Here is a 20,975-nt window from a genome sequence, read left to right as displayed (position 1 = left end):
TTAAATGTTATTGATTTTTTTTTTAAGTGTCAGCTTATGCCTGTAGCCATCACTAATTTTTTTTTTTTAAAGATTTTATTTGTTTATTTGTTAGACAGAGATTACAAGTAGTCAGAGACGCAGGTCGGGAGAGAGAGGAGGAAGCAGGCTCCCCGCTGAGCAGAGAGGCTGATGTGGGGCTTGATCCCAGGACCACGGGATCATGACCTGAGCCAAAGGCAGAGGCTTTAACCCACTGAGCCACCCAGGCACCCCACTATCACTAATTTTGCCAGTGGGAACCCTGTGGATTTAAATCATTTAAATGAATGTCATATTAAAAATAGAAAAGTACTGTAATCCATGAAAACAGTTTTTAACTATGGAAACTGGCTACTACTGAGTCTAAGTACTGCGTCAGAGTCCTTTCCAGCTTTTGGGTATAGAATGACAATTCTTTGTTTTCCTGAAAAGGTTTATGATACAGGGCAATTTTGAGCCATTTGTGCAAGAAAGTGGGCTGTTCTGGGATGGCCCCAGCAATACGCATTAAGTTTCCCTGGGTGCTTGGGACAGTTGTCCTCTCTCTAAAGCAGCGTGGTCACAGGGCGTGCTCCTGTGGGGGGCTGTGGAACCCTACGCTGTAAGAGCTGGCCACGTGGCTCGTTCAGGCTCTTGAGAAATTCCTTAAGCATGGTGAACCTCAGTTTCCTCTTCTGTAAAACAGGGATAATGATACTTGGCCTGCATATATTATAACTTGTTATAAAGATTTAAGGAGTTAATGTATGGGTAAACGCTTTAAGTCTCTAATACATGAATATAATTTTGTGTTAGAAAATATAAATTAAACTTCAGTTTTAGAAAATTACATGACCAGCTTTCTTTTTAAAAAATACATGAATATGTGAGTTAACCGGACACCAGCTCAGCTTTCTAGTGGAGATAGGGAAAATCAATTAACATTTTTTTCTCACAAGTAACTTGCTTCATTCAATAGATTTGATATACTTTTGGATGATTTAGATACTGTTCCTGTGTCTGCATTACAACATACCAATCCAAGAAAACAACTCCAGTTTCTTCCTCTAGATGACTTGGAAGGTAAGTTTTCCTAAAAAATTACTAGTTATGGTTTTAGTCATTCATTTTGTGAATTTCTGGTATCTTTTCAAGGTCCTAAATAGTGTACTATCCTGCACTTAAAAATTTTTCTGCCCAAGAACACGCATTGGTGTGGCTCATATTATGTGTCAGTGCTATTATCCTGATAGAAAAGTTGGGAAACTGAGGTACAGACATTGTTAATGCTTACTTACCAGAGCCATACTGTTCCATATCTCTCTTTTATATTCTGGCATTTCTGTGCAACTTGGGCAGCGGATTATTTATTTTTTTTTCTTTTTTTCTCATTTATCTTTGAAGTTTGGAATAAAGTACAAGATAACGCATATGAGTCACTTGGGCAGGCCCCATAAGATGCTGGCTCTGCACTGTTGGTTCGGGTTTGTGTCCGCTAAATGTGAGCTTAGCGCTTAACTTTTTTTTTTTTGGCTTTAAGTTTACTTAAAGTTCTTTTGAGCTTACAGAAAGTTTATATACCTTCTCTTAGGGATATTGTACCGATTGTCAAACCGAGAGCAAAACTTTTAGAATTCTGTGGAGGAAAAGCACTGACTAAATGTGATTATTGTGTTTCTTTTTGTTACTTTTTTTGGTATGTGGTAGCCCTTAGATAACATATATAGTTATGTATATGATTGATCAGGAAGATTGATATGAAATAAAAGAAATTCCTTTTCTCTCTGACAGAAAAAAAATACTCAGAAACGGCCACCGACATCCGTGCGGATCATAGCCCTTCTCCCGAACTGTTGCCAAATGGAGTGAAGAAAGTGTCTGTGAGATCAGCCTGGGAGAAGAGTAAATCAGTTAGCTATGAACAGTGTAAGCCGGCATCAGCAGCACCACATGGTAATGATTTTGAGTATACAGCAAAAATTAGGACCCTAGCTGAAACGGAACGGTTTTTTGATGAACTTACAAAAGAAAAAGACCAGGTAAAAACAAAAAAAAACTTAAAAAAAAAAAACAACCTTTTTCTGAACTTAATGCCTATGTCTGAGGAATAGTGAGAAGGGAATTACCGAGTCAGACCGTGCCAGAAGCTTCTGTGGCTTGCACAGCAAAGCCGCGCTGGGAGCGAGTTTGAGCTGAGCTGCCCTTGCTGACCGGGGCAGGGGGAGCGGAGGTGAAGGCCAGGCTGACAAGGAAGTACTAGGCCAAAGCCTGTCCTTTCCAGTCTGTTACAGATGTCCCTGCCACTCATCAGAATTCTTCTGTTTTTATTTGTTTGTGTGTCAACAGATTGAGGCGGCACTAAGTCGAATGCCTTCCACTGGAGGCCGAATCACTTTGCAGACAAGATTAAACCAGGTGAACCTTCTTAGCTCGAATCTGCGTTGGTGGTGTGGTGCGGGTGGGTGCTCATTTAGCCGAGATGACGTGTTAGGCGTCCTGAAGCAACTGAGCCCGACTTTTAGCCTTTTAGGAAGTGTTTGGTGATTATAGTATATTTTAGAACGGCACTGTGGCTTTCTGGAGTAAAAAGTGATTTTTCCTTTATACCTAATGAAAAAGACGTTCTTGCCACTATGCAGTATGGCTTTGAACAGATCTTATATTAAGTGTCTCCCCTCAGCTCAGGTCATGATCCCAGGGGTCTTGGGATCCAGTACCCCCATGTCTGGCTCCCTTTCCAGTGGGGAGTCTGCTTCTCCCTCTCCCACTGCCCCTCCCCCAGCTCTAGATTGTGCTTGGGCGCACTCGCTCTCTCAAATAAATAAAATCGTCAAAAAAAAAAAAAAAGAGATGTGATTCCATTATTGAGCAGGAGATGGTGCAGGCGAAGCGGCTCGTGTGCATTTTTTTTAGTTGCTTTCCAGAGAGAATCAAAATGCATGAAGCCATGGAACATTTAAAATCTGCTCTTTTTGTAACATTTTAAGCATAACAACAAGGATATGTCTCTTATATAACTGCATGTTTTGACTTTTCAGTGCTTTAACTACAGGAAAAATTCATTTTCAGATTGATCTGTGATACCAGAAGGAAAAAAAGCAAAGAAAACAGCAGAGGTCTTTCCTTGGGCCTACACGCCTAACTTCCCTTAAGACTTTTAAGTCTGTTACTGTTTTTGTTGGTCCCAAAGTCTTTAGTCAATAATTTATAAGACTCAGCACATGAAACTCTTCTTCCTTATTGGGAAGGCAGAAGGAAAACTTGTAGATACTCTGATTCTAAACTTATCTGAAACATTTGTTTAATATATTTTTATATAATGATTGTAAGCTTTTAAAGTAACTTAAAAGGGAGTGGATCCTGTTCATACATGTCAAAGCTGCTCGTCCAGTGAAGAGACCAGTGACAGCAAAAAGGGACTGAAGATGCTTATATATGATTCGTAAATGAAAAGACTAAAATTGGGCAAAAAAAAAAAATTCAGTCTCACCCATGAGTAAAAAACTACACATTTGAACAAAAGCTTCATTTTTTGAAAAGATTTTATTCATTTGAGAGACAGAAAGAGCAAGAGTTGGGGGAGGGGCAAAGGAAAAGGGAGAAACAGACTCCCTGCTGAGCAGGGAGCCTGACATGGGGCTCCATCCCAGGACCGCAGGATCATGACTTGAGCTGAAGGCAGATGCTTAACCAGGCATACAATTAACCAACTGAGCCACCCAGGTGCTCCAAAGCATAATTAAAAAAAAAAAAAAAAAGATTTATTTAATGATTTTGAGAGAAAGTGTACAGGCCCTGGTTAGGGGAGGGGCCAGAAGGAGAATCTCAAGCATACTCTCCCCATGATGCCTGGGGCCTGACCTGGGGTTTGATCTCATGACCCATGAGATTATGATCTGAAACCAAGAGCCAGATTCTCAACTAAATAATCCACCCAGGCACCCCAAAAAGCATCATTTATAAACAAAAACCTTACATAGGCAGGTACACACAGACACACACACACACACACACACACACACATACACACACACCCAAAAAAACCAAAACAGTACACAGGGTGTAGAAAAGCATGTTCTCATACACGGCAGGTGGAAGAGGAAATTGTCACAAACCTTCTGGAATATAGTTTGACCTAGATCCAGAACTTTAGATTTTTGTATTTTTTCAGACCTAGCATTTCTCTTCTGGGAATGATTCCTAAGGCAATGCTTACAGATGTGTGCAATGAAACCTTTTTAAGAATATTTATTGCAGGGCGCCTGGGTGGCGCAGTGGGTTAGGCCGCTGCCTTCAGCTCGGGTCATGATCTCGGGATCCTGGGATCGAGTCCCGCACCGGGCTCTCTGCTCAGCAGGGAACCTGCTTCCCTCTCTCTCTCTCTGCCTGCCTCTCTATCTACTTGTGATCTCTCTCTGTCAAATAAATAAATAAATAAAATCTTAAAAAAAAAAAATATTTGTTGCAGGATTATTTATGGTATCCAACATTAAAAGCAACCTAAATTTCTACTAAAAGATAGTTGGTTAGGGGCGCCTGGGTTGCTCAATTGTTAAGCATCTGACTTCCATGATCCCAGGGTCCTGGGATAGAGCCCCGCATCAGGCTCCCTGCTCAGTGAGAAGCCTGCTTCTCCCTCTCCCACTCCCCCTGCTTGTGTTCCCTCTCTAGTTGTTTCTCTCTTTCAAATAAATAAATAACATCTTTAAAAAATAAATAAAAGAGTTTTGGTTAAATCTAATGGAATATTGCACACTAAAATGATATCATAGAAAGATATTTCATAACGATAGTTCAGTTGAAAAATGTTTTGAAGTAGTGAATTTGATTCTGTTTTTATTTTTCTTCTTAATGATATGGGTATCTACACAAAAACCCCAGGAAAGAGGAACTGGTTATTTTTACTCCTTTGTCTTCTAAGTATCTTATCATGAATGTGTGATCCTTTTATTATTTTTTTATTTTAATTTTTTTTGAAGATTTTATTTGAGAGTGAGCGGGCAAGAGAGAGCATGAGCCAGGGAGCCCATCTTGGGGCTCCATCCAGGGACCTGAGCTGAAGGTGGCCACTTAACCGACTGAGCCACCCAGGCTCCCCTCGGGTGATCCTTTTATTTATTTTTATTTTTTAGAGATTTTTATTTATTTATTTGACAGAGATCACCAGTAGGCAGAGAGGCAGGCAGAGAGAGATAAGTGGCAGGGAGCAGCAGGCTCCCTGCTGAGCAGAGAGCCGGATGTGGGACTCTATCCCAGGACCCTGAGATCATGACCTGAGCTGAAGGCAGAGACTTTAACCCACTGAGCCACCCAGGTGCCCCGGGTGATCCTTTTATAATTAAAGTTGTTAAAGAGAGGGGCGCCTGGGTGGCTCAGTGGGTTAAAGCCTCTGCCTTCAGCTCAGGTCATGATCCCAGGGTCCTGGGTTCCAGCCCAGCATCGGGCTCTCTGCTCAGCAGGGAGCCTGCTTCCTTCTCTGCCTGCCTCTCTGCCTACTTGTGATCTCCGTTTCTGTCAAAAAATAAATAAATAAAATCTTAAAAAAAAAAAAAAAAGTTGTTAAAGAGTAATTTTAAAAGTTTTATTTAAGGATACCATTGGAGTTAAGACTGAATAAAGTATCTAAAATGATAAATTTATATTCCAGGCACTATTTATTTAACCGTAATACTGCTTATTTATTTATTTATTTGAAGATTTTATTTATTTATTTGACAGAGATCACAAGCAGGCAGGGGCGGGGGAAGCAGGCTCCCTGCTGAGCAGGGAGCCCAATGTGGTGCTTGATCCCAAGACCCTGAGATCACGACCTGAGATGAAGGCAGAGGCTTAACCCACTGAGCCCCCCAAGCGCCCCACGTACTGCTTATTTAAAAATAGCAGTTGTTACATTGATTCTTTGTGAAATCTCTTGTTTTCTTGCAAGAAACTACTCCAGTGTATTCCCTCCTTTTTAACTTAGACATTCTTATCAGAAGAAAGTTCCTTGGGGCGCCTGGGTGGCTCAGTGGATTAAGCCGCTGCCTTCAGCTCAGGTCATGATCTCAGGGTCCTGGGATCGAGCCCCGCATCGGGCTCTCTGCTCTGCAGGGAGCCTGCTTCCTCCTCTCTCTCTCTGCCTGCCTCTCTGCCTACTTGTGATCTCTCTCTGTCAAATAAATAAATAGAAAAAAATCTTTAAAAAAAAAAAAAAAGGAAGAAAGTTCCTTGACATACACCTAAGTGGGATAAGGCACTGACCCGTTTCTTCTGGTGACGTGTGTGAAGTGCCTCTGGTCCAGCAGAGGCTGAGGGTCACCTTCTCGCCATCGGGTCCTGTTGCCCTTCCTGAGATTTTCACACCCTACAAGGAGCAGGGTACTGGGGCTGTTAGGGCGCTGCACGCAGCATTTATTCTGGAAGGTTGAGACCCTGATTCGCATTGTTTAAAGAGACAATATAACTAAAAGGAAATGGGTAAAAAACACAACTCTGTAATTTGAATGTTTCTGTCTGCTCCTTTGCTAAAAGAAAGGTCAGTTGGTGGTAATCAGAGAACGAGTGAACCTGGTGTAGAATTCTGACGCATCTTCTCCTGTGATTTCCCCTTAGGAAGCCTTGGAAGATCGTTTGGAAAGGATTAATCGAGAACTGGGCTCAGTTCGAATGACATTAAAGAAATTTCATGTGTTGCGCACCTCTGCAAATCTCTGAGATTTGTAGCCATTAAATTTTGAGACGTTTTTGTTTGCACTAACGTATAATTATGCACTCAGAAAAGGCAAACTATTTTGTACTGTTTATAAGCCTTCAAATAGTTTTACAATCATGCTATTCTTTACACTTGCTGTTTTTTACTTCTAATGGCCACATATTTTCAAGATATTTTTGTTACGCTCAGGAATCTCTTGTATATTTTACTATTTAAAAAGTATTATTTTTAAATAGTGTAAGTCTCCAGTTTATATCAATAGTAAGGAAATGTAAACAGGGGAGGCAGCTTGTTTCTAAACAAATAGTGTTATCCTTTTACAATTAACTTTGCACACTAATTTTATATACTTGTTCTACATTGTGAATATGATTCTTTTTTAAAAAAATAAATGCTTAAGAATAGCTTCCATAATAGACCAATACATGCTGGATGCAAAAAAAAAACCAGAATGCGGCATACCCTGGATTTTAGTTGTGTTGAGATTTTTTTTTTCTTAATGGTAATGCAGTTCCTGTTAGGAACAAGTCTTAGAGTGATTATTACAATAGTAATAATGGAACTATTGGAAGTAATGGAATATTGGAAAGCTTTGGAAACTGTGAATAACTCATTTTGTTTCCCTTGAACTTTATTGTCTGTAAGGAAAGAAAAAGCGCTGTTATTCTCTAATGTTGTCATATATGTAGTACTTTCCAGAAAATGGTAAGCTGTTGGGGGAGCCGGAGCTTTCTGCCCAGCATTCCGAGTGAAACCGTGTCCCTCCTGTGGCCATAAGGTGATGATGGATCAAGCTTTGAGGAAAGACCACCACCCAGCGAGGGTTCAGAGTGGCCCTGGTTTCCGCCATCAGACCCACTGAGCAGATGTTTTCAACCCTGCTGCCCCCCCACCACCCTCGCCAAAAAAAAACAAACCCTTCCAGCCGTGGCAGGGGCTGTCAGGATGCTAGGTTTAGATTAGAGTCCCCTCCCCTGAATGGCACAGGCAGGGAATGTGTGTAGATGGTGCATTGGGCCTTTCCGTGGGCCTTGCTGGGAAGCTGCAGCTCACGGCCTTGGCAGTGGCACTGGGGCAGGAGGCTGTGCTCTGATCAGCAGCACCAGCAGGTGTATGTTCTGACCGCGGGTCAAGTCCGGGCTGCACCACTGCCCACTTTTTGGGGGCTGGTCGGAATCCAGCGCCCACGTAACCTGTACGTGTTCATAAATAGACTCATTCTAAACTTGCAGAATTGATTGCCACTGATGATGCTCAGGTTTTAAAGTTTGGTTTTCTTTTGAACTTTTTCTTCTTATGTGACTCTTAGCAGCTTGTAGTTATAATGAGCCAAGCCAAGCATCACTCCCTTAGGGTCTGTGTATGCCTTTGAGCAGGGATCTCAAACTGCAACCTTCACCAAAGCTTACCTGGCTGAGCTCTGGGCCTGTTGCCCCAGTGGGCTCCCTTCTCAGCTTCCTGGGTGGTCCTCCGTCGGGAGGGGCCATCTGACACCTGCCTCTTCTGTTCCTATCCGTGAATTGAACCTTTGCTCCCATTTTCTGCCAACAGTCGAAGACCTTGGGCTAATCACAATTATTCATCAACAGAATAAGTGCCTTTATTCATAGTACTTTTTTCTAACCTTTTTTTTTTTAAGTTAACTAGTTAAAGAATAAGTTAATTTTAATCAAGCTCCAGTACAGCTATGTCAAGACTAGTAAAGGGATCGACTTTACTGATGGTTATTACCTTTATGTTCCTATATGTGACATTAGAATCTAACTTGAAAATTATTAGGATATTCCTTGTTCCCTTTTTTCATGAAGTCCACTACCTTCTCAAGAATAGGAAATTGCCATTTCAGAAGTTTTATCTTGTGAAGGAGTTATCTTCTTAGTAGTCTCTATTGGCTTATTCCAAGAAAGATCTGAAATCCCATCAAAACCTCTTCTGTGCCTCTCAGAAAACATGTGCTTTGATTTTTTAAATGTATAATAAATTGTAAGTATCAGTCACTTATTTAAACATTTAAAAAAAACCTTTTTCTTCATAGCTGTGAAGAGGAGGACCAAGGAAAATCCTTTCAGCCATCTTTCCCTTTTTCGTGCTTAATTTACAAACACAGAACGCTCCACTTAAAAGCAACTCAACCCCAGAAGTGGCGATGTTAGAAAGTTGCGGGTGTCCCTGGGAGGTGAATTGCTTGGTTTCCGGCTGGGGCTGAGCTGCTGAAGAGTAACAGCCTGAGAGCACTTTCCACTACAGGGAAGTGCCTCTTTTAATGCAAATAGAGTTTACTCATTCTTTTCCCTTGGTTCGGTCCCTTTCCTCTCCCTTCCGGAGCCCCGAGGCATAGTTCAGTTCCAGTTGAAGCAGTAGAGGTGGCTAAGGGCAGAGCTGCTGGGCGGGAGGGGGGAGAGCCAGGCGGACCTGGGTCACCACCAGGCTCAGGCCTGCCAGCCTGGGCAGCAAGAGATAAGATGAAGCGATAAGCTTCCTTCCATTTTAAAGGAGATTATGTAAAGTACCTGGTGCTTCCTAGCTTTTCAACAAAAGTACACATTTCAGATTCATTCTGAGTTAATCAGGGCTTTGAAGTTGTGATTCAGGACTTTTTAAATAGGAAAGTAGGTTGTGCCCCCAGCAGTTGATTTAAAAATTATCTTGGGTTGGTTGACGTTTCTGTTAGGTGGTCTAAGATGATCTCTCCACCTTTTTGCCAAAAAAAAAAAAAAAAAAAAGATTTCTTGGAGTTCATATGATCTTCCTGGCGTGAGGTTCTTGTTTTTGACTATTAAAACTGGTAACCTGTTGGGTAGAAGTTCAGAAGTATCTTAAATAGGTGATCTGGGGGTTATTTGATGTAAACAAAGGTTATTTTCCTTAAAAAAAAAAAAAAAAAGAAAAGGTTTTGTCCATGTAACCAAAATAACGGCTTCTTTGAATGTCCCATAATTAGAGGTCCAAGGTGGTGGCCTCTAAGGCAGGACCGCAGGAAAGCCGGTCTGCAGTAGGCATCAGAAGGGCCATATGAAGACGAGGGTTGTTTTTAGAGTTTGGTTCCCCTTCTTAACTCTGAAAACTCAGGCGATTTGCTGAATGCTCTTTAAATTTTGAATTCTGCCCTTACATATGTAGTAAAATTAGACATTTTTGTCATTTTAATTTTTATCTCAAAAGCAGTTTTCATTACATTTTAATGTGTCACTTGTGCTGCGAGTCTTTAAGAAGCTTTAAAAAATAAGTGCATACCTAGCACCCTTCACGAGTCCTACAGGTAAATCATGTATACCCATCACGAGAGTGTGCGTGGTCATGATGTACAGGTCTGATTAAACCAATTATATTGCACACATTCTGCAGGAGATGATAATTTTTTGCCAAGAGTTCTGCGGCAGTTTGATAATAACGTTAAACTACACCATTATCTTAGGACCTGTGTTACAAAGCCTTCTTCTGGCTTACACTTTATTTCAGTAGATGCCTCTCAAATAGGAGGAATCAAGCCATAAATTTGCATTTGCTGGACATGACGCACCACGTCATCGCTGTGACTCCAGACTTCAAAGAATTGCTTTATTCACAATTGCACTGTAACTGTGACCAAAACAATGTGAAACACTTGCTTCCTCCAGTGCTGCTGATGGTCAGGCAGAGACAAGTGCTTGCTGCAGTTTTTTTTTTTAATCTAGGCAAGATTGGAGTCATGGGATTGTAAACTCTGTGAGAGCAGGGACCATCATGTCTTCTTGCATACAGGCTCTCAATAAATACTTGTGGATATGAACTGCCTTGTGATATTAGTGTATTTATTCCTACCGGGTTACTGGGGGAGCTGCTTTTTGATGAAGGCCTCCCAAGTTTTGAGTGCAATCATGACAAGGTTGCAGTGGAGTGGTATCACCCAGGGTCTCAATTCTGGGTGGCGGACAGGCAAAGAGCCTCCCTCTGGATATCTCCCTGTATGCTCCGGAAACCATTCTTCGTGGGATTTAAGGCACCTCTGGGTGGAGGGAAGAAGGTGAGGGTCTCGTATTTGTTGGGACACCTTCACTGGTCTCAGAGTGATTGCCTTAAGATGGTAAGACAGGTATTTTTGAGAGCTGTGTAATGATGGCTTTCCTGGCCTCCTGTCCAGTTCTAAGTCACCGCAGGGTCGAGCAGCCTCTGGGGGTTTTGCCCCGACTTTATCGAACAGTCTGGGGCTGCTAATTACAGCGCTTGCCCTTCCAAGGGAAAGCGCTCCTTTCGCCCACAGAGGGTGATACTTGGGGACAGGTAAGCTAGGTTTTAGGTGTGGCCTATTTGGTTCCATTACTTCAGACCTTGGCAAAAAAGGCCGTTCCCGCTCAATCTAACTACACACTCAACGAATCGTTGTCAATTTTACCCAGCACCCTTTTGGCCGTCTTGTTCCTGACTGGAGAGTCCAGTCGGGAGGGAGCATCAAGATGAATCTATTTCTGATCCTCTTCCAGGTCCTTTTTGAGGTCGGGGACTAGAGCTTCACACACCCCTTCTGTTATCACCGGTCCCGCTACTTCTGATGACCAAGGGGTATTTTCATCTTTCGTGCCCAAAGCGAATGTATTCGGTACCGGGGAGAGAACCCACTGCCAGCCGCACACCTGCTCTCTGGCATTTAGGTTTGGGCCTCATGAAGTTACGCGGTTTGTTCCCCTAGAGCTGTCGGCTTACTCCCTAACTTCGTTTCTAAGAAAGCTACCGAAGTGACGATTGCCGCAAGCCTACTCATCCCCTTCCGCGAGGGCACTTGGCTCCTCTAGCGCGGTTTCAAGGCCGGCTGGGTCCGAGGAGCCGAGCCCCCCCTCCCTCCCACGCCGCCCATCCCTCGCGCGGGGAAGCGCGAGCCCCGGCCGCGGAGGGGAGACAGCGAGCCGGCCCGAAGTTCGCCGGCGTTCTTCCGGCGGAGCCCAGCCCTCGGGGCGGGCCTCGCCGGGCCTCGCCGCCGCTCCCCGCGCGGCCTGACGGAGGCGCAGGCCCGCCGCCGAGTGGGGGAATGCGAGGCGGGCCCGGCGCGCACGGGCAGCAGCGGCCGCTGGGGCGCGCGGGGCACGGCGGCGGCGCGGCGTAGAGCTGTCCAGCCCGTCCGCGGGCGCGCCAGGCCCCGCGCCCCGCTGGCCGCCGCCTCCTCGTCCGCCTCGACCGCCGCGGCCCGGCGCTCAGCGCGCACACCCGCGGGGCCAGCACGTGCGCGCCCGCCGCCCGCGCCGACGGCCGGGGAGCATGCCCGCAGGGGCCCGGCCGCTCGCCCGGGGCCAGCTGGCGGCGGCGGCGCGCGGAGCCGCGGGGCGCAGCCGGCCGGGTCGGGGCCGCGGGGCCCGCGCCTCCCCGGCGGCGTGAGGCGGCGGCGGCGGCCCAGCGCGGCCGAAGAGGACGGAGCCGCGGCCGCGCAGAGCGGGGTGAGTGTGTCTGCGGCCCCGGCCGGAAGGCGACGCGGCTGGGACCCTCCCCGGGGCCGCCAGCGGGCCCGGGAGAGCCGAGCGCGGGGCGGCGACCCCGGCCGGGCGGCGGCCCCGGAGGCCCCGGCCCCGCCGGCCCGCGCGCCGGGGAGGGAGGGAAGAAGGGTGGGGGGTTAGTGGGTGGGAAGTGGGAGACCCGGGCCCGGCCGCCCCGCGCGGGGAGGAGGGTGTGGCGCGCGCCGGGACCCCTACCTCAGGAAGTCGCCCCGGAGCCCGCCCCCCCCCCCCCCCCCGGGAGACCCGGCGGCCCTCCGGAGTCGGGCCCCAAATGCTAATTTCCCAATTTCCGTCGGTGGCGGCCGGGGCGCAGAGGACTCCCCTCCCCCAGTGACAAGTGTCACCGCGGTCAAGGGGCAGGTGTGTGTGCGGTGCTGGGCCTGTCCGGACGGGCCCGCGCTCCTGAGGAAGGGCCCGGGAAGGGGCCGGGAGGAAGTGGTGGGCACAGCCCTCTGTCCAGCCTTCTGCCGTTTCCCGCCTGCAGCCAGACATCCCTCCAGCCCTGGCCGTGGCAGGGTGGGTTGTCTGGGGCCTAAGCCTGGGGTGTGGTCCTCCGAGAGGGGCCAGAACTTAGAAGAAGGTGCTCCAGGTGCCCCTCGGGCTGGAAGAAAATCTGGCCCATCTCCATCCTGAGAGTCTCCCTTTGCTGTTGTAACCTGAGGCGCCAGCTGTCTTAGGGCAGGCAGCTTCCCCTTCCCCCCTGCCTCTCATCCTTTCTTACCAGGGACAGGGCTGATGGCTGTTTGGGGGCGAAGGGGGACACTTCCTCCTCCCCCATAATGTGCAAATACCACCCCCCCCCAAGAAACCCCAAATCAACATTCTAAGTAAACAATGTGCTTGCTAAGCAAATGTCATTTCAAGGCAAGTCCTCTAGCTTTGTCCCCTTTCAGCAGACCTGCTGCCCCTATATAGAAATTCTAGGTTCCTCATTCTACACTCCTCTCCCTACCTCTGACGCAGGGGCTGGAGCGCTTCTGCAAAGTCTCAGGCTTGCCCACGTCCCTCTCTCCAGAATTGGGATTCTTTAAAGGACACCTCGTTTGAGCATTTTTCTGGGTCTGCTACCAGCTCTCACCCCAGCCCTCGCCTGGGAGTCACTGGAGCTGATAGGACAGCCCCCCCCCGCCCCCCGTCCTTCCTCTGGACCTGAGCTAGCACCAAGGCCCCCATTGTGGCTGTCTCTGTTCCCAAGTGTCACAGCACTTTAATGTCTCTCGTGTGGCTCTTATCACTGTCTGCCTTATTTTACAGTTACTTTTTGTGCCTGCTTTTTATCTCCCCTGCTGGCTTGTGAGCTCCTGGAAGAGAGGCGTGGAGTTTGATTCAGTCCCAGTCCCCCGCCCTGGCTCAGCACTGTGGGCACAGCCCCCGGCTAGATGGAGTCAAAACCCCCTTCCCAGCTTGCCTCTGGGGCCCCAGCTCATCTGACTCCTGGACTTTTGCAGTTAAATTATCTTTCCTCTCTTAGGAGTCTGTATGTCCTGATGGGAAGAGATTCCCCAGCCCTCTCGCTTTGGGTTAGGCAGCATTGTTTTTCTTGCAGGGAGTGACTTGCCAAATGAGGAGGACAGTGTATACTTTGCTGTTCTCTGGGTGGTGAATGTGGAATGGCCCTTCTCTCTGGCCTCCCACAGCTCACGGTGTGTGGCACGCAGCGGGGTAGAGAACTGGTCTACCCAGGTGGACCCTCCGGGCCTGACTTCCTTCGGTGTCTGCGTGTGCTTAACTAAGTCACTTGGTTTCTACTGGTCTGGGTTGGTCCTTAATGAATCTGAGAGAAAATTCCTCTGCACGGTACAGGCCCCTCAGGATCTGGGCCCTGCCTCCTCTCCTCTCTCTTATCAACTTTCTATTATCAGAACTCAGGCTTGTCCCCACAGGCCTTCCCAGGAAAAGTTGATCACCTTTACCCTTGTGCTACCCTGATGGGACACACCACATGGAACGGCAGGCACCTGTTTATAGGCGGCCCCCAACCTTCTACCTAAGCTGAGCGTCTGGGGGAGCGGTGCTGGAGTGCTTTTCTCTGTATCCCCAAGGCCTGGCTCATGGTAGGCTCTCAGGAAAATGTTGGGTGAATGGCAAGGGGTCAGCTCCGATGACGCCAAGAGTCCTCACCCCAAGTTGACTCTTTTACATTCTCTCTCGGGGGATCCAACTTTCCTCCCTCTCTGAGGCCAATATTAAAACCAAGCAGACCTTCTCCTCACCGTGCCATCTGGTTACGTTTTTCCAACTTGGTCTCTGAGAAGAACCAGTCATGGAGAATGTGCACGGACAAGTGAAGATTAGAAGAGGAAACTTATGGTCCTTCAAGATCATTGCCTTGGTGCTTTGGGAAAAGATGCCGTGGGCCTTGTGCTCTGGACGGAAGGACTCTGAGGATCTGGCTCCTGGGGCCCCCGCGCTGGGCAGGGGCCATGGTCAGAGTCTGCAGTCACACACTCACTCGCCACTTCTCAGCCTTGCCAATAGGAGATGCGCTCCTTTGCAGACAGCCATCGGGAGGCCAGCTTCACGGGATCCCCTGCCGCCAGGCGCAGTCTTTGCGTCACTTCTCCGTAGCTCCTTCCCTTGATGTTGGTTCGGCTTTTACTGGGGACCCGGGGATGTTATTAAAGGGATCTGTGGCCAATCTACGTTTGGTTTGCTCTGAAGCGGTCGCAGAGGGCATCATTCCCTCTATTCAAGGCTTCCCGCGGAGCGTTGCATGAAAAATTTCTCTTCCGGTTTAGGGCCAGGCATCCTTGGCCTCGCCTGCAGGAGACTAGGTCGCTGTACTTCCGACCACGAGAAGGAACGGGGAGAGAAAACCTGCATTGTGGGTCTACTCTGTGTGCGTGTTCTTTCCCCGTTTTCTCAGAGAAAGAAACTGAAACACAGGGAGATCCACAGATTTGCCCAAAGGCTCCCGATTTGTACCCCGTTCTGCCCGAGTCTTCCCTTGCCCCTCGCACTGTCTTTCTGAGTGATTATGGTTAACCTTTTTTTTTTTTTCCCTAAAGATTTTATTTATTTATTTGGCAGAGAGAAGCACAGCGAGAGAGGGAACACAAGCAGGGGGGGTGGCAGAGGGAGAAGCAGGCTTCCCGCTGAGCGGGGAGCCTGATGGGCTGGATCCCAGGACCCTGAGATATGACCCAAGCGGAAGGCAGACACTTAACAACTGAGCCTCCCAGGCACCCCATGATTATGGTTACCTTTTCTTCTTGGCTTCCAGAATGCTTGATACACAATGCAGTGTTCTGTTTAGTAACTATATTCACTGAGCCTTCTGGTCAGCATGTTTTTTCCCCTATTTCCTTTGTGCGCACGTGCTTGCGTGTGTGTGTGTGTGTGTGTGTGTGTGTGTAGATCCCCCTCTGTTCTTTTAAAAAAAAAATACTTTTTTATTTTGCTTTAGAGAGATAGCATGCACAAGTGATGTGGGCGTAGGAGCAGAAGGAGAGGGAGAGAATCTCAATCTCACGACCCTGAGATCATGACCTGAGCTGAAACCAAGAGCTGGGCACTTAACCGACTGAGCCACCCGGGTGCTCCTCTGTCTGTATTCTTTATAAGTCATCACAAAAGGCTTCTGGAAATCAGGATAGATAAGTGAGTTAAGTGCAATAAGTAACATTTTACATAAAACTTAGGCCAGCTCACGGTGTGGTTAGGGAGAGGTACCCCCCCAGTTAACACAGGTTGTGTGTGATAGGTGTCACCTAAACAGCAGGCACCTGGCAGACTCCATCAGTATCGTATGCGACTCGATCTCACGGTTGTAGGTTTGAGGATCACATTGGGTGTAGAGGTTACTCAAAAATAAAATCTTAAAAAAAAAATTTAAGTGGCAGGCAGCGTTCAGAGGAGGAGACGCCCTTTCTGAGTAAGGAAGTCAGGGCTGACTTCCTGGAAGAGATGGAATTTGAACAGGCCTTGAAGAATGGGTTGAGTTTTAATGGCCACAGCACCTATAAAGGTGTGGGGGGTTTATAGGGTCTAATCACAAAGGGCCCCACCAGAAAAGCTCTGGTGTGAAGGGAGGGGATTGGTGTGGAGGGTAAAGTGCTAGGTCTGGTGATACCTTTTCCCATTGTCTCCAGCCCTGGCAGAGTGCTTGAGAACACGGGAATTGGAAGGGTTGCCCCATGGTAAAGACTAGAAGTGGAGGCCTGTAGCAGACTTGCCCAGGACCCCACTTTCAGCCTGGAACCCAGGTCCCCGAATACCAGTTCAGTGCTCGCTCTTGATGCCAGCAAGGAGGACGGCAGCAGCCTTGCGCGTTGGCCCGTTTCTCCCCTAAAACGGGTATAAGGGTACTGACTTCCTCACGCCCTTGCCCAGCAAACACCATGACAAACCCAGGCTCTAGCTTTATGGCCAACGACGTAAAGAGCGCTGTTGGAGAGGAGAGCTGGCATTTGCTTTCATTACTTATATGAACAACTGCCCTTGCCAGAGGACGGCAAGAAAATTAACCAACAAGCTGGGTTCTGGCAACAGACACGTCAAAAACCCAACTCATAGCCTCGGAGAGGAGCGTAGAAAAAGCAATTTCCCCTTCTCCTGCCGAAGTCCCTCACCCTTCGCAAAGCTTTCCTGTTGTGGGCAGGGGGTCAGGAGTCAGGGTGCAGGGGAAAGGCAGAGTCACCAAAACAGCAGCAGGGCTCAGGGGAGTCTCAGAGCCTTGGGGCAGGTGGGGTGTGGATGTGTCCCCTTCCAGCCGTGGAGTGATAGCCCTGCTGAGTAAAAGACCTCCAGGGAGGATATATGGTCAGGCACGTGCGCACACAGCGCAGGCTCCCTGGTCCCAGCCCATCGGTCTCTGCAGAGCCACCAACACCACATCAGCGAGTACAAACCACCAGCCCAGGGGACGGACCAGCTTAGGTTCCTGCGCGCCTCTGCTCACATGTTTGTTCCCCAATCAATACCTAACCCCGTTTTATGTTTCCGTTTGAAGATGCCGTATTTCACAGATGCTGTTATCCATTAACACTGAACACAGCCGCCGCCGGCTGTCACTCACACCTGAACGAGGCTTATCTCGCTCAGGTATTTCCTCCAGGAGGCGCGGCACTGCCCAGAAACAGGAGCGTGCTCCGGCACTAGGCCCGGGGCCCCTTCCGAGGCTGAGATGGCCGACACAAGAGGACAAACGTGTGAAAAATGTGGCATTGCACGGATCCCAGAAAGGATGCTTGTCTTTGGTCTGAGAGCTTAGAGCAGAAGGCAGAGCGTCTCCTCCTTCAGCCTCTGCTGGGATCACACACACTGGGGGACTCAAAATTTGTCGCCACCCTGCACGTGTTGGCAAATGACCATGTAAGCCCCATGAAGATTACTTGTAGCGAGTAAGGAGTTCGTAAATATGGAATCCGCAGATAATAAGGACCAACTTGTATGGGCAGAGCATGTGCACGACGACCTGTTTGAGTGTGAGCACCACGGCATTCCTCAGAGATAAGGACAGACTGTTGCCCAAATTTTACAGAGGGCGGGGGGGGGGGGGGGCAGAGAGGTATCCTAACCAGCTCCAGCTTGCACAGGCCAAGGTTTGCACCCACCCTACTTTGGCCCCCCCCACCTCCTCCCGGCTTGGCTCTTCCTCATCTGTGGCCATACTTGCAGTCAGATTCTTGTCCCCTCGTGTCTCCCCCTGCTGCAGGGACCTCATGGGCTATCTCTGTCATCGTGTCTGTCTCCGTGGTGTCCCCAGCATCTAATTCAGGGCACCTCAGTGGTGCTCAGTACACACGGGCTGGGGCTGTGGATTCTGGGCTTTGCTGTCTTAGGTACCAGAGAAAGGAAGAGTCCTTGGCATCGGTCCCCTCCCTTGGCTCCCCTGTGCCCTCTTCCAGAAGGGCACCCCCCTCACCTTTCCACAGGCCTGCTGGCCACACGCACATACACCCACACACAGAGGGAGGGTCAGCGAGCCCACGTGGGTCCCTGGAACTGCTTTTTGCTTAGAGGAGTTGAGGGCAGCCCTTCACCCAAACGAGCGACCCACTTAGAGAGGGGTTTCAAGCCAACGTGGGGCTTCCTGTGGCCTCACATACTGGCCTTCTTACTCCTGGGAACCTTTCCAAAAGCGTTTTGCCCCAGGGCCCCGTTAAGAGCTGGAACGTAGGTAATTCAGATGACCACTCCTTCTTCTCTCCGAGGCTCTGTTTCCTCTTGCAGAGGTGGTTCCTGGTGATGGACAGAATTTTCTCTTTTGGGGCGCCTGGGTGGCTCAGTGGGTTAAGCCGCTGCCTTCGGCTCAGGTCATGATCTCAGGGTCCTGGGATCAAGTCCCGCATCAGACTCTCTGCTCAGCAGGGAGCCTGCTTCCCCCTCCTCTCTGCCTGCCTCTCTGCCTACTTGTGATCTCTCTCTCTGTCAAAAAATAAATAAAATCTTTAAAGAATTTTCTCTTTTGGCAGCTGGGGCCTTTCCTCCTCGGCCTCTGTAGGGTCTGGCTGACTCATTGGCTCTTTCCCCCACTGCTAGCCTGCCAGGACTGAGTCAGGCTCTGCAACCTGCTGGGCTTACCTGGCTTGGTGCCGCCAAAGGATCTGGCCCCCGCTGGGGGGCTCACGGGGCAGCGGGGTGCTGTGTCAGGCCAGTGGAGGGGTGGAGGGCCAGCACTCTGATGGAGGAGGGTACTCCCAGCTGTCCTCCCCTCACGCCCCTGCTGTCTCCGCAGCCCTTTGAAACGCCATCTCTCAAAGGGGGAATGGGGGTGGGAGTGTGTTGGGGCAGAATAAGGAGACCATTCCCGTTTTCAGTGGAGAACAGCTCCCCCTGGCACAGCCAAGAGGCCGGGCTTCCCGGCAGGACTGAGAGCTCGGTTAAGGGCAGGTTAGCTATAGAGAGTCCCCTCCCCTTCTCTGTTCTACTGGAGGGCCCATTAATTGCTTTGCTTTTCTTGGCACTTTGTAAGAGCTGACTTTTCACTTGTGTTTTCATGAGAGGGGAAGAAAAAAAAAACAACCCAAACATTTTCTGCAATGACAGTTTTTTCCTCTTGGGTAATCACAATGGAAAAAAGCATTTAAGGCCTTTGGAAACCACACATAAGTGCGGCTCAGTGAGGGAGGGGGTGGGGGGGGAGCATTCATCAGGGACGGCCAGACATGGAGGCAATTCGGTGGCTCCCGCATAGGGAAACAGTCGTTTTGCGTGTATTTTGGGTTCGCTGGCCGCAGCGTATTTCAATCAGTCCGCCAGTGTTGTGCATCTGACAGGCCAAACGTTTATTGTGGTTGAACCATCTGGGAGGTGGGAGGCCTGCAGCCTTCCCCAGTGGCAGCCGGTAACTACTCGTTTAAAGGAAATTTGTTTGATGTGTTCAAGAACCCACCGCTAAAACACCATTAATAACAGAAGCCTCAGGAGTTCTGAAAACACGCACGCTTATTTAGCCATCCACCGGACGTGCCTTGCCCAAGACCTCATTTTTTCCTCTGCGCGGGTGACATTTTCCAACACAGTGAAGCAAAGTTCTGAAGTGGCCCCTTTAATTGGTCCAGAGCCCGGTGTGTATGAACCCAGTGTGGAGAGGAGCTCATTAATTTGTAGCTGGACGCCGTGCGGCCTGTGTCTTTGCTGCGGGAGTAGCGTTGAACAGATCCCTGCATTAGTATGCAGCATGAGCTCCCGTCCTGCGCTGTGAGAGAGAACCCTAGCCTTATTTCAGTTCCCAGCCTTCGGTGACTCACTGTGGCATCGTGAGTCCGCGGGAACCACTGCTGACCCACCCGGATCGTCCTGCTCTGCTTGGGCACCACGGTTTACAGCCCCATTTTTCTTTCTTACCTCTGTGATTTCCGCTGGCTGAAGGTCTCTTTCCCGAGGAATGTTCTGCCTGACTCTCCAGCAGGGGGGAAACTAGGAATTCAGAATATTATGGATCGAGCTGGGCAAGCCGGAAAGAGCCCTGGAAAAAACCAAGTCCAAGGCTTTGACCTTTCCACGGGGAGGAATGACTTTCCATTTCCCTGAAACCTTGAGATCCTGGGGCTGGGTGTGGAGCACAGTTGCAGACTCAAGGACACGGTGGTGAATGGAGTCTGGCTCATAAATTCTGGGCCATCCGGTTCCCTCACGTTTGTCCTGGTGATCTGGTCGCTGCAGGACTGGGGTTCAGAGGGTGTGAGCTAGTGAGGGCACGTGTCTCATACCCAGCTAGGTTGGCCTTTCACTATGGACTTTTCTAGATACCAAGATTCCTGCTCCAGGAGAAGCCGGCTCTTCCCTCTGGAAACCATGGGGGGAATCCCTGGTCTGGCCCAGCGGCTCTTCAGGTGGAGGGACAGTGGCTTGTGTGCCTTCGAATCCCCAGTTCCCAGCACAGTGGCTGGTGGTGACTCAGGGTCGATGACCATGTTGGGAGAGGTCAGAGGTGAAGGGCTGTCTCTCATTTATCCACCTTTTTATAACACCCTCTGATGCACAGGGTGTTTCCGCCCGATGTGCTTCATTTGACCTCGTGTAAGTGCTGCTGTACCCATTTTACAGGTGAGGAAACCGAGGCTTGGAAGGGTCATGGTTTGGCACCCAGTGCTTTCTCCCGCTGTGTTTCACACATGGGGGCGCTGTAGCTCAGCGAGGTCGTGATTCGGGCCAACCACAGAGGAAGCACCCTCTTGACCCAGGGTGGTCCCCACCCCTCACACTCGTATTCAGTCCCGTCATCACACACCCCTGCTGTGGTGTTCTGTCCCATCGGCATTTCCTGATCTGGTTCAGGCTCAGTAGTGCACGATACTTCTCAGTTTGGGTTTATATGAGTTTTTCTTGCAGAATTCCTTTTCTGTTGGTTCTGCAGCTTTTACTTTTCCAAGAGG

General features: G+C 49.0%; 2 protein-coding genes across 21 annotated transcripts in view; both read left to right on the top strand.

Annotated features, from left to right (window-relative positions):
* The window catches only part of MPHOSPH9 (M-phase phosphoprotein 9), a 68,384-nt gene extending 57,924 nt beyond the window's left edge, over positions 1-10,460 (top strand). For 6 of the 10 annotated variants that reach the window (XM_046025144.1, XM_046025143.1, XM_046025149.1 and 3 more), the window contains 4 exons: positions 980-1,083; positions 1,792-2,039; positions 2,347-2,415; positions 6,592-10,460. In XM_046025144.1, the coding sequence (XP_045881100.1) occupies positions 980-1,083; positions 1,792-2,039; positions 2,347-2,415; positions 6,592-6,693 (523 nt within the window). In that variant the 3' untranslated portion in view covers positions 6,694-10,460. Of the gene's footprint in view, positions 1-979; positions 1,088-1,791; positions 2,040-2,346; positions 2,416-6,591 lie in introns of those variants that run through there. The other 4 variants (XR_006821046.1, XR_006821047.1, XM_046025147.1 and 1 more) reach the window with 4 other exon arrangements.
* A 1,513-nt stretch (positions 10,461-11,973) lies between these two features.
* PITPNM2 (phosphatidylinositol transfer protein membrane associated 2) overlaps positions 11,974-20,975 on the top strand; it is a 133,486-nt gene continuing 124,484 nt past the window's right edge. For 4 of the 11 annotated variants that reach the window (XM_046024895.1, XM_046024894.1, XM_046024896.1 and 1 more), the window contains exon 1: positions 11,976-12,096. The gene's annotated coding sequence lies outside the window, so the exon portion shown is untranslated. Of the gene's footprint in view, positions 12,097-20,975 lie in introns of all 11 variants that reach the window. The other 7 variants (XR_006821037.1, XM_046024893.1, XM_046024888.1 and 4 more) reach the window with 4 other exon arrangements.

The sequence above is a fragment of the Meles meles genome, chromosome 12, assembly GCF_922984935.1.
Source record: "Meles meles chromosome 12, mMelMel3.1 paternal haplotype, whole genome shotgun sequence".
NCBI classification, from domain to species: Eukaryota; Metazoa; Chordata; class Mammalia; order Carnivora; family Mustelidae; genus Meles; species Meles meles.
Note: the sequence above shows the minus strand (reverse complement) of the source record. Positions and strands in the feature narration are given on the sequence as shown.